This window comes from Malaclemys terrapin, chromosome 8, assembly GCF_027887155.1.
Source record: "Malaclemys terrapin pileata isolate rMalTer1 chromosome 8, rMalTer1.hap1, whole genome shotgun sequence".
Classification (NCBI taxonomy): domain Eukaryota; kingdom Metazoa; phylum Chordata; order Testudines; family Emydidae; genus Malaclemys; species Malaclemys terrapin.
This window is the reverse complement of record NC_071512.1, coordinates 45,219,762-45,231,240: the sequence shown is the minus strand read 5'-3', so window position 1 is coordinate 45,231,240 and position 11,479 is coordinate 45,219,762. Positions and strand designations below refer to the sequence as shown.

The 11,479-nt window shown below is 56.1% G+C and overlaps 1 protein-coding gene across 2 annotated transcripts in view; it reads right to left on the bottom strand.

Annotated features, from left to right (window-relative positions):
- Positions 1-91: 91 nt before the first annotated feature.
- Positions 92-11,479, bottom strand: part of LOC128841626 (myomegalin-like) — a 74,915-nt gene continuing 63,527 nt past the window's right edge. Inside the window, exons 34-41 of one of the 2 annotated variants that reach the window (XM_054036854.1) lie at positions 10,283-10,492; positions 10,052-10,159; positions 8,530-8,756; positions 7,878-8,021; positions 7,165-7,303; positions 6,423-6,469; positions 5,903-5,963; positions 92-1,265 (exon numbers count right to left, since the gene is read on the bottom strand). In XM_054036854.1, coding sequence (XP_053892829.1) covers positions 1,120-1,265; positions 5,903-5,963; positions 6,423-6,469; positions 7,165-7,303; positions 7,878-8,021; positions 8,530-8,756; positions 10,052-10,159; positions 10,283-10,492 — 1,082 coding nt within the window. In that variant the 3' untranslated portion in view covers positions 92-1,119. The remainder of the gene's footprint in view (positions 1,266-5,902; positions 5,964-6,422; positions 6,470-7,164; positions 7,304-7,877; positions 8,022-8,529; positions 8,757-10,051; positions 10,160-10,282; positions 10,493-11,479) is intronic. The other variant, XM_054036855.1, reaches the window with a different exon arrangement.

Below are 11,479 nucleotides of genomic sequence, written 5' to 3'. Positions count from 1 at the left end.
CCCAGTGGAAGGGGAGCTGGGATGGGGGGAGGTAGCAGCACTGACCTGCTACTATTCATTAAGGTCCTTGGAGGCAAAAGACTACAGTAGCCACTAGGCAAAAAAAGTTTATTAGGGACCCCCCTGTGAGGGAGCCCTGCATTTCTTAAACTTAATTTCTTCCCAAAGTTAGAGGCATGTTGGCCCCATGGGAGGCCTGCCTTAGTCCAGGGCCCCACTACTCTCCCCCTGGATTACACTCAGTCACTATATACATATCCTACAGCAGAGCCTCACCCCAGTCAAGGTTGGCCAAGCCGGGGGCCTTTCCACTGCTGCTTTACAAATGGTTCCCCCCACAACAGGCTTAAGCTGGGTGTGTCTCCCATCAGTGCCCCTGGGGGGCAGCAACAGTTCAGCTCTGGCTTACAGGGATTTGACACATTGGTCATGTTGCCTCAGAAATTGCTTATCACCAAACGAATGGGTGAAGGTCCCAGGGGAGAAGGGTAAAAGCAGCCTGACCTCCCTGCCATGCACTGGTTCCAGCAGGAAGGACCTGCAGGCAAAGCCATGCTGTATTGGCAAGCAGCAGAAACAAGCGCTGCTCTCTAGGGCTCGTTTTCCCCAGAGCAGGGTGGATGGAGCCTACCACCCCTACAATTACAGCTGCATCAAATACCCTGTTTGGGAGGAAACCAGCTCACAAGATGCTCCAGGCCACTCAAGCAGCCACCTACACAGTCTGCTGCTTGCATGGACTCAGCAGCTGGCTGGAGGCCACTTGCCCTATCTCCCTGGCACGGGCAGTGGCAGAGTACTGGTCTAACACCCATGCATGGCTGTGAGGTTCCACAACAGAGGGAGTGTAGCAGCAGGATGATGGGCCATGCTTGGGAAAGCAGCTTTGCCAGTTACCCCGGATACATTGCCTAGCAGTTTAACAGTGATTAATCAAACGAACATGGCTCCCTGGCAGTGTGGTACCAGACAGGGCTGGTGCTAGCGCAGGGGCCAAGCCTAATACAGTCTACGGCTAGCTTCCATGCAGATGGGTTCAGCGCCAGGGTGGGCTCGCTGTGGGGGCACAGCAGTTCTTGCTGAGCCCTGCCCAGGAGCTGTTTCAGCCAGGCTTGGTGCTCAGGAGCTGGGAAGGTGAACAAAGCAGGGCCAGCTCTGGTCCTCCTGCCACTTTAGCGTGTGTGGGCGGCTCCTCTTCCTTCCATGCTCCTGGCGGGCCGGGATCACGTGGGTCGGGTACTGGGACAAGCCCACTGAGATTTCCCCTGGAGAGAAAGCACAAGCCAGGCTGAGGATGGGGAGTGGGCAGCCATCAGACACTAACCCCCACCCCATGCTATTGGGGGCTGGGAGCCCAGACAGGCTGGTATGGCAAACCAGCACCACTGTAGCAGCTGGTGGCACTGGGCCTGCTGCAGCATCATGGGCACAAGAGGAAGGGGCGCCAGACTGGACAGAGGGAGGGCGAGGACAAGGGCAGCCTCCAGAACAGCATCCGGGACACTCCGGCAGGCTGACTGTGTTTCCCCAAGCAGCCCCCAGCCGTTAATGCCCTGCCAGCTCCCCCCCGCATCCAGCCACTCGCCCTGCTGCAGTCAGCATTCCCCACAGCCCTGCAAGTGCTGCCATTTCAGGACAGCGGGCAGCTCTGCACCCGGTGGCCACAAAGGAGCGGCAGCACCAGCGTCAGGCTGAGCTGCCTCCAATTCCATGGCCAGCCACTCAGCTATTTGCCCAGCAGGCAGAAGGGCCCCCCCCCCCCCCCGCCCCATCTCCCTACAGGAGCATGGGCGCATATGTGAGGCAGGTGTGCCCACCCCCAGACAAGTTCACACAAGAGGGGCAGGACCTTCCCACTAGGCGCTCCACAATCAGAGGCGTGAGGTGGGCAGTAGGGGCGCCGTGCGTCATGCCAAGCCAGGCCCCACACACACCCGTCAGTGATGGCACTATAGCATTCAAGCCTGTATATGTGCCTGAGATAGAATTGTGGGTTCTGTTTGACTGTTATTCTTCTATCCTTACTAACATATGTGAACAAAGCCACTGTGTGTTGCATCTGCCAACAGCCAGATGGAGTTTATAGCATAATGAGTAAAGATAAGGACTAGAAGTAAAGTGTTGGTGGGAGTTTAATATAGGAACATACAATTGAAGGCAGCCTACTCCTCTCCCAAGTCAAGGTCAAACAACCAGTCGGGAGGAGGAAGGTGTAAGAAACACTGAAACCCAAAGAAATGGTGACCCTGGCCAGAGGACCACCTCACTCCCTACCCCTCCCGTGGGGTACAAAAGAGGTGGTACCGAAGTCCCCAAACTCATGACTCTCCAAAACAGAACATGACCATCAATTGTAAGGGGTGACCAGGGGTGCGCACTACAGGTATAATTAAGCCTGCTATGGGAGGGGGCAAAAGGAAAAAGCCTTACTGGTGTATACAGCTGTGGATATGCTTGCTTGGTAACCCCAATAAACATCGCATTGCCTGCACTTTGGACTCTGGCCTGCTTTGTCTGCGTGAGAAGAACCAAGGGAGGGCGAGGGGAAGCCCTAACAGCTCCCATCCACTTGTCACATAGCACCTCAATCCAGCCCCTCGCCAGCCCAAAGAGACATCTCCACCAGTGGGGGTTGCCAGGAGAACAGGGCTTCCTCTAGAGCTTCCAGCAGCTGCTAGGCTCTGGGCCCTGCCCATGGCAGAGCTGGCCTGGGGCTGCAGGCATCCCTGCCATTGGAGCTGGGCAAGGACAGAGGCTCTGCCAGGGATTTCCCTACACCCCCACCCCCTTCCCCCAGTTTTGTGAACTAGTTACATGCAGTGTTGCCAATTTAGTGATTGTTTGGACATTTGAATTGAAACATTAATACACACTTTGAAAGCATAGACAGTGTATAATAAAATACAGGTATCTGAAAAAGTATAATAGATTTGAAAAGTATGAGCATAGACTAGCTTCCTTATACAGCTGTTTTTATGACAATGTCAGTGCATTCAGTTCGGTGATGTTGGCCAACCTAATAATTTCAAATGATGATTTGTAAGCAAAGTCTAAATGAGCTCTCCCTGACAGCTAGTGATGAGCTGGGGCTGGGGAGAAAGGCTTCAGGTCCAGACTGTATTTACATTCACACCTAATCTACCTAGGTATCCAGCAAACGGAGCTCTGTTGCCCACGTGATAGATTTTGGCTGGGGTTGGGTTACAAATCACTTGAATGCGGAAGGGGGTGGTAATGAAATGTTATTCTTACTGTATGAGTAAAGGGCAGTAGAACTGTACTTAGCCTGTGCTGATTGAGGGCATCAAGAGAGAGGATTGAGACAGGTGTTTTGCTTGATGGTCTGCCTGAGTCACAAGTAGTATTTGACCTGCCCCTCTCCACTGTTTAAAAACAGAGCTCATTAGGCTCCAGAGATAATCTTTTGGTTTGTTAAGTGACCACTACAGCAGAAATCACTGATAATCAGGTCTAAGTGCTTAGACCTGCTGTGGGACAGCATTTCTGTGGAAGAGATGGCCCAGTCTGCATTAGCAGTGAGGTTCCCCCACTGAGAGCTCAGCTGAAATCACTGAAAATTGGGTGGAACCTCAAGAGAGCAACTCACAGAGGTCACAGTGGCAGGTGGTAGCAGAAGGTGACAGTGCAGGGCCATTGGCAACAGAGTGATGGAGTGAATGGTAGTACAATGAGCAACAGTGGCCAGAGCGAACAGTGAGCAGCTGGAGGAACGAGCAAGGTGCCTTCTTGCCCCCAACCTGGGAGGTGAACTCATGTGAAAGCACCTCTGAGTCTCCACTGACCAAGGATGAATGGTAATGAGGCTGTTAAGAATGCTGGAGCCACAACACAGTTCTTGCGAACAAACATGGCTGCAGCATCATACTTTCTATTTAAGCAAGAGATACCACACACTACAAACTGGAGGCCAATGTTAAGTGCATTGTCACTTGTTCATCCTGAAGTTGAACACTGGTTCTGAACAAGACCAGCGAATGCTAACTACCTTTCTGCAAGAAACTCAACTGACTGACTAGAAGCATGTGGTGCAACAGTGAAAGACTCAACAGTTGAAAAAGTGAGGAACTCCTCTCTCACCACATTCAAAAAAATTGCATACATGGCTGATGAATGCACCGATGCAAATGGGCATCAAGTATTAAGTCATTGTGTATGTTATCTTGATGTCAGTGGTAGGCCAGTAGATGCATTTCTAGATGTTCAAGTTATAGAAGACCCATTGGCTGCATCTGTGACAACCCACATCTTAGAAGAGTTAAATGCTTGTCAGTTGGACCCCAAACAGATGGCTACTTGTGCATTTGATGGAGCTGCAAACTTCTCTGGAAGACATGGTGGAGTACAAGCTTTGCTCAGAGAAAAGTGTAACCCTAATCTCTCCTATACACACTGCAGAGGCCATCTACTCCAACTAGCGCGAGTACGAGCTCCAGACTCTTCATTATATTCTTTTTTCAGCAAGAGTCCAAAAAGACTGAATATCTTGGAAAATACAGAAGATACACTGGGACTGAAGTTCAAATTAGTCCCACCTGGGAAAACCCTCTGGGTTTCTCATGAGTGATCCTTGGCTGTTGTCTTAAAATTACTCCAGCCGTTATTACTGGCTTTGGAAAGTATCTACCAAGATGGGATGGATCTAAGTAGTGAGGCTGGTGGATTATTTTTGCTACTACATTCAGAGAAGACTATTGCCAATCTCTCTCTTGTAAGTCTACTGTTGAAACCACTCGGGTCATTAAACAATGCCATCCAGGCATCTGCTACAACAGTAGTAGATCTTTGTCCAGCAATAGAAGCTACATTTGGCTCAGAGAGCTATCGATTGAAAAAGTACTGGTAGAAGCAAAGACTTCAGTCCAGAAGTTGACTAATGAAGACATTTATATTTAATCCTTAAGTGAAGAGGACAAGAAGTGTTTGTTAAGACAACTGAAAAAGTACACAGACTTGATTCTTAAAAACCTACAGCAGCGATTTTTAGATTCTACTCAACCTCTACATAGCTTTTACAGATCCCTGTCCTATAAAACACCGACAGTTGAGTGGAGTGAGGCACTACCAGCAATGGGACTGGCATGTGCTCAGGACAGAATAGAGAATTTGAACACAGAGTGGAATATCATACAATGAATGAATGAATGAATGAAGATTTGACTTCAACTTCTTTTTTATCATCACTAGTGACTCCACCTGATCTTTATGCTATGTTTCCTGGGATGAAAGAACCAGGAATTCATCTCTTGCTACTACCAGTCACAACAGCTACAGTTGAGCCTTCTTTTTCATCATTGAATAGAATTTTGTGCTCTGAAAGAAGTCGCCTTCTGCCTGTTCATGTGAATGAACTAATGAGCACATCAATTGAAGGAATGGAAGTACCGGACACATGAGAAGCCACCAAAGATGAACACGTTGCATTCAAGAAGTTCGTTAACAGAGTTGTGCAAAATTATAACAAGAAACCAAGAAGGATGTAGATATTGTGCTTCATAGAAGGCTTGAATAGCCAACTTTAATTTGTGTGATTTTAAAACATGAGTTAAATCTAATAAAATGGTCATGAAACATTTTTCAGTTTTTACTATGGAGCCATACAGCCCATCTTCGCCCTCATGGTCTCACCCCTCATCGGCCCTGAACCCCCCCCCCCCCAATTTCAATTCCTGTGGAAAACACTGGGCTCTTCCCAGCCAGGGCAGCTCAGCGCTGCGCTGACAGTGCTTCTCGCTCCACTGCCTCAGCCCTGCCCACCCCACAGCCCTGGATGGCACCTGCCACACCCCGCTCCCTGCCCGCATGCCATGCAAGGGAGACAGGCCCCGCCGGCACTCTGCACTGCAGCCCTGTCGCCCACGGGGGCACCAGCCTGGGCCGTTACCTGTGCCGATGGAGGGAAGAGATTTGACAGAGGAGCCCTGGGGCTTGCTCTTCTGGAGAGACTCAGGAGAAAGAGAGAAATGGGGTGAGAGACCCCCCCCTAGGGATGGGATGCAACCCTCCCACCTCCCAGGGACGGGGCAAGAGAGCAAACCCACTAGGGAATGGGGTGAGAGAGAGAGATCCCTGGGATGGGGGAGGGGGAAGGACCCACTGCATGGGTAGGGGGAAAGGATGGGGCAGAAAGGCAGGGCCCCTGCACCCCCCTCAGGCTCCACCCCTTTGGTGTACACCCCACCCCCACTCTCCATCCCCACCAGAGACCGAGCTCTCATTTCCCCCCCATTGGCTCTGCTCCCTTCTCCCCCTCAGCCTGAGCTCAGCCCTATTGCCCTCCCTAGAGTCTTCCCCCCACATTCAGGCACCCCCCTGCCAGCCTCAGCCCCCCTCTGCCTTGCCTTGGTGTTGCTCCTCCCCTGAGGAGTGGGGGGGCTCCCTGCCAAGTCCTGGTCCTAACTCACCTCCAGGTTTGTCCTTGCTTTCCTCAGCACGGCATGTGTTTGGGTCACTGCAACAGAGGGGGGGGGAAATCAGAGTGGGCACCGCTCCCTCCTGACCCCAGGGAGGGGGTGTCAGGATTGGTGTCGCTTCCCACGAACCAAACTGCAGGGGGCGGGGGCAGGGTCATTGTAGGATCCCCCAGAGCAGCAAACCCCAGCTGGCTCCAGCTACGTGAGCAGAGAGCAGTGTAGCCAGGCCTGGCCCATGCTGGGCCTGTCTGCTTACTGTGCCCCCCTACTTCAGCCCTATGGCCGGGGGCTCCAGCGCAGACAGGACCCCTGCAATACCAGGCCTTGTCCTGCTCAGAGCAGGCCAGTGGGCACAGCCCCCCAAGCTGGCTATGCCTGATGATGATAACAGCAGGCGGGGGGGGGGAGAGAGAGAGGGAGGATGGGGCCAGCTGGCTACCAGACACTGGTGGGGCCACTCTGCAGGGCCTGTTCATTTTATTTGGATGGCATTGGAGCCATGGCCCCTGCCACAGGATGGGGATGCCAGCCTGGTATGACTAACCTATGCCAGACAGCTGGGTGAAGGCAGGATGCTCCAAGCCCCCCAGTCGCAGACTCCATGGGGAGCCAAGTTCTGAGCACCATCGGTGGCAGGTGCTGTTTAACGACGGATGCCGAGGGGAGTGGGGACACACTCTGTGCCCACCATTGCCATGGCTATGCCCACCTCCCGCCACACTGGGGCACCTACAGTGGCTGACGATGAAGTGCTCCATGTTGTCCTTCAGGCGGCAGGTGTCCTGCAGGCGCTCAGCTGCACTTTGGAGCAGATTCTCCTGCTCAGCTAACCTGGCCCTGAGCGCCAGGAGCTCGTCCTTCATTGCCTGCTCCTGGGCAGAGATGGGGGCACAGTCAGCAGGGGCCATGTGCCTCTGCAAACCACAGCCTGGCTCCCAGGCACCCCAGGGCAGGCACTCGCCCCCTCCCATGCTGTCCAGAGCTGTGGTTCAGCATCCCGAACCAGGTGGGTTAGCGTGAACTACCGCAGCCTCTGCTGGAGGCTCTAGGGGCCACAAGCAGGGAGCTGGGGCTAGCCCCTTGCTCCCGCACCCCACAATGCGCAAGCCTCCCGTACTGCGCAGATGGAGCAGTCCCCTAGCTGCTGGCAGCAGCAGGCCCTATGCCCTGTCTGGTGCACCAGGCTGAGCAGAGTGATTGGGATGGTACCGCCTGGGCGAGGAGAAACACCATCCAGCCTTCCCACAGGAGCACCCAGCGGAGGGCTCCCTGCACCCAGGAGTGCCCAGTCACCCAGACAGCTCTTAATCCCCATCGGCTCACAAGCTGCCTGGATGAGCCCTGCCCTCCCATCCATTGGAGCCCTGGACTCTTGGGGGCTGCCTGGGCAACCATGGGGGCAACATTGGCATGAACTGCGAGGGGTGCCGGGTGGGTGCCACTCACCACAGTCTGGGGCTGGGCTGGGCTGGGGGCCGCTGGCAGGGCTCCTCTCCAAAAGGTGGTGAGCAGGGATGCGCACTGCTCCAGGAGCTGATGCAGGGCACTTGTGGCGCTCAGGAGCTGCCGGACGCTGCCCCGCTCCAGGGCCTTGCAGAGGAGAGAAGACTTGATGCAGACGCTGCCCTGCGGCTCAGTGGTCACAGCAAACTCAGAGCCACGACACGCCTGGCTTTCAGGGGAGGGCACTGCCCAGCACAATGGCCCAGGTTCCCGATAGCCCGTTGCCAGGCTGGCCCCCTCTGCAGCCAAAATAGCTCTGGAATCAGTCCCAGAAGTGATGGAGACAGGTCCGTCCCATCTGGCCCCCTTCCCTGGGGCCAGCACCTCCACTGCCCACACACTCTGGCCAGCCTAGCAGTAAACGCCCCATCTCAGGGCACCCAGCTGAGTCCATCGGGCAGGTGATGGTCTCCCATGCACCCAGGTCAGGACAGACCCCCATGATCCTTTCCAGGTCCCCCAGAGCCAGCGTTCCCCAGGAGAGCTGGAGGGGCCAGCCTGAAACGCTAGCTCTGCCCGCTTCTCCCCTGATCCTTCCCTTCTCGACAGAGGGCTCAGAGCAGCCTGGCCCTTCCCGATGTCCAGGGAGAGTTACCTCAGTGCCATGGGGCTCCAGGCTGGGCATGGCTAGAGCAGGCCGCAGGAGAGAGGCCATCTGGTGGACCAGCGTTTTGCCCTCCAGGATCTGCTGCTTCAGGGTATAATAGTCATCCACGTGGCCAATGACCTGGCACCCGCCTTTGCTGGCAGATGAACTGCTTGGGGCATCTCTCGCTGGCACAGGGGCAGTCCTCCTCACCAGGGGGTTGTCCACGGGTGGCTCTGGAGCAAAGAGGGGTCAGCACTGCTAGTGTCCCTGAGAGCCCATCAGGGCTGCATTAGCCAGTGCCAGGCCCAGCGCCAAGGGGGGGTTAGCGCCAGCATGTACATGCTCTGGGCTGGCACTTCCCTAACCTCTCACTCCCCATGTGCCCCCAAGCAGCTTGTTCTGTTTGTCCAGACTGTCCTAGGAGCAGCAGGCCACTTTTTCCAGACATCACGAGGGAGGCTGGGCACCCCCAGTTTTGGAAGCCCAACCTCAGCCACCTTAGGTGGGCTGATTTCAGGTAATGCTGGGCCCCTGCCCTGCCAAACCCAGGCCCCTCAACGTGGCTCAGGCTGGACTCCTGCAGTCACTAGCAATCTCTGAAGCTCTCAACCATGACCTTTCCCTAACATGCAACCTGCAGCTCTACATCATCCCAGCCCTCACATCGCTACTTCTCCAGGCGGCACAGGGCCAGCTCTCCTAGCCTCCACGCTTCGCATTGTCCTCCTCCGAGCTCAGCCCCCCACTCGGATCCCGCCACACGCCCGGCTCCGATGGGCCACCAGAATGCCATGCTATATGGCTCCCACCGAGAACCTGCCACCTGCAGACCCAGCCTCTCTGGGGGGCGGGCGGGGTGCCCACTGTGGCTCTGCACTCCCCTGGTTCCCTGCTTGCATCCCAGCAGGAGGTCACAGCTTGAGATGCCCCACGAGACTTGGACAAAATGCAGCATTCACTCAGGGGAAGAGACGAAGGGAAACGCTCTCGTGCCTTGGCCTCCTGACAAGGGGAGTGTGAAACCCAGACCCAGGGAATGGGAAGGCTGGAATGCCCCATGCAAAATGGGACCCACGTGCTCTTCAAATCCAAGGCTCCCAGAACCATCTCCCCAGAAGGTGCTGGCCTCTCTCTGCTCCCTCAGGAGTCTCTGCCTCAGGCCTGGAGGGTCTCTCTAGCTCAGTGGGTTTCAACCTGTGGCCCGCAGACCCCTGGGGGCTGCAGACTATGGCTAAGATTTCCAAAGAGGTCCGTATCACCATTCAAAACATTTTAGGAGTCCACAAAGGGTGAAAGCCACTGGGCTAGCTCAAGCAGAAATTCCTGGGGAAGGGTCTCCGGCCCATGCTATGCAGGAGGTGGGACCTCGAGTGTGACCAACTGACTCCCTCCTTTGGGCTCCCAGCCCCAGATCATTCCAAGCGTCCCACCCTCGCTGCCCACGGGGCCTGGCTTGAGCCGCCCGTGCTCCAGGACCCTCTGCAGCAGTGGCCCCGCTCTTCCCTGGGGGACAGGGCACATCCATTACCTTTCATTCGGTGGGCGAGCGGGGCCGGAGTACTGAGCAGGGCGGGCGGGGAGAGGGGAGCTGGGGAGCTCATGCCAACATCCCGAACTGGAGGAGAAGGGCTGGAGTCTGAAAAGGTGAGACGACAAAGGGTCCATTTACCAGGTTAATGGCACTTCTGCCAGGCATCAGGGTGCCCGAGGGGCCAGCGGGGTCCACACAGTGCCCTGGGGCTGGCGCAGCCTCTCTTACCTTGGAAGGGCTGCCAGTCGGGCGTAGCCTGGTGTGTAGCGAAGAGGGGGACAGTGCTTCCCTCCGGCTGCTGCTGTGCCAGCTGCTGCCTCAGGGCACTGTTCACTTGGATGCCACGCAGCAGCTGCCTGCGCAGAGTTCGCACCTCTGCCAGGAGGGTGTCCAGCTCGCTGCTGGAAGGTGGTCTGCAATGCGCATCTCCACTGTAGGCTGCCAACACACACAGCTGCTCTGTCACTAGCCGTGCCTTCCACCCCCTGCACGCTGGTGTGTTGCCCCCCTGCACCTGCAGCCCCATGGATCCTCCCATCCCCAGCCACCATGGGCAGTGAAGGGCAGCCCTCAACCAGCCCCAGCTTAGCATGGCGACATGCTGGGGCACGAAAAGGCTGCTCAGTGTGCTTGGTGCCCGGCCACGTCAGTGTGGGGTTGAGGAGCAGGGTGCGGAGCGCCAGGGCGGTGAGAAACATGCAAGGATGGGGTCACTAGCCCAACCCAGCACAGCCACTGGCGGGGTCACAGGGACAGAAATCCCAATATGCTGCGGTCTGGAGATGCACAGCCAGGCCCCCAAAGGGCCCGAGCTCTACCCAGCAGCTCCCCAGCCAGCAAGCTCCCACGGGACACAGCTTGCATCTCAAGGGTTCAAAGTGTTAATGACCATCCCCCCCCAAACCACAAAGTTCCCAGCAGAATCCTCAGCTCTGTCCTGTAGTGACACCACACAGGGGCGGGGCACAAAACCCCACGGGTCTGGAAATCAGCTGTGGGTCCATGAGCCTGGCCCTGGCATGGTCCCCAGTGTAGGGCCTGTGCTGGGACCCCTCATGGGCTTGGGGACACCAACTCCAGCCAGCAGGTGAGTGACGTCAGCTATCGGGACACTCAACCTCAGCTCCATTGTAGCTGTCTGGGCATCAACCCACAGGCCAGCAGCTGCTGTAACGTCTTGTAGGTGCAGAGGCTGTTTGCCGGGGCAGCTTCTGGTCTGGACAGCGTGGAGTGGGGAGGGCGGGGCAGATCCTGGACAGTGTGGGGGTGGGAGAGGTAGCACAGATCCTGGACAGGGTGGGGGTGGGAAGGGGTAGGGAGGGCAGGGCAGATCTTGGACTAGGTAGGATGGGGAGGGTGGGGAGTCCCTGGCTCACAGGTGATCTGGGTGGGAGGAGTGGGGTGGGGGGGAAATCCCGGGGGGGA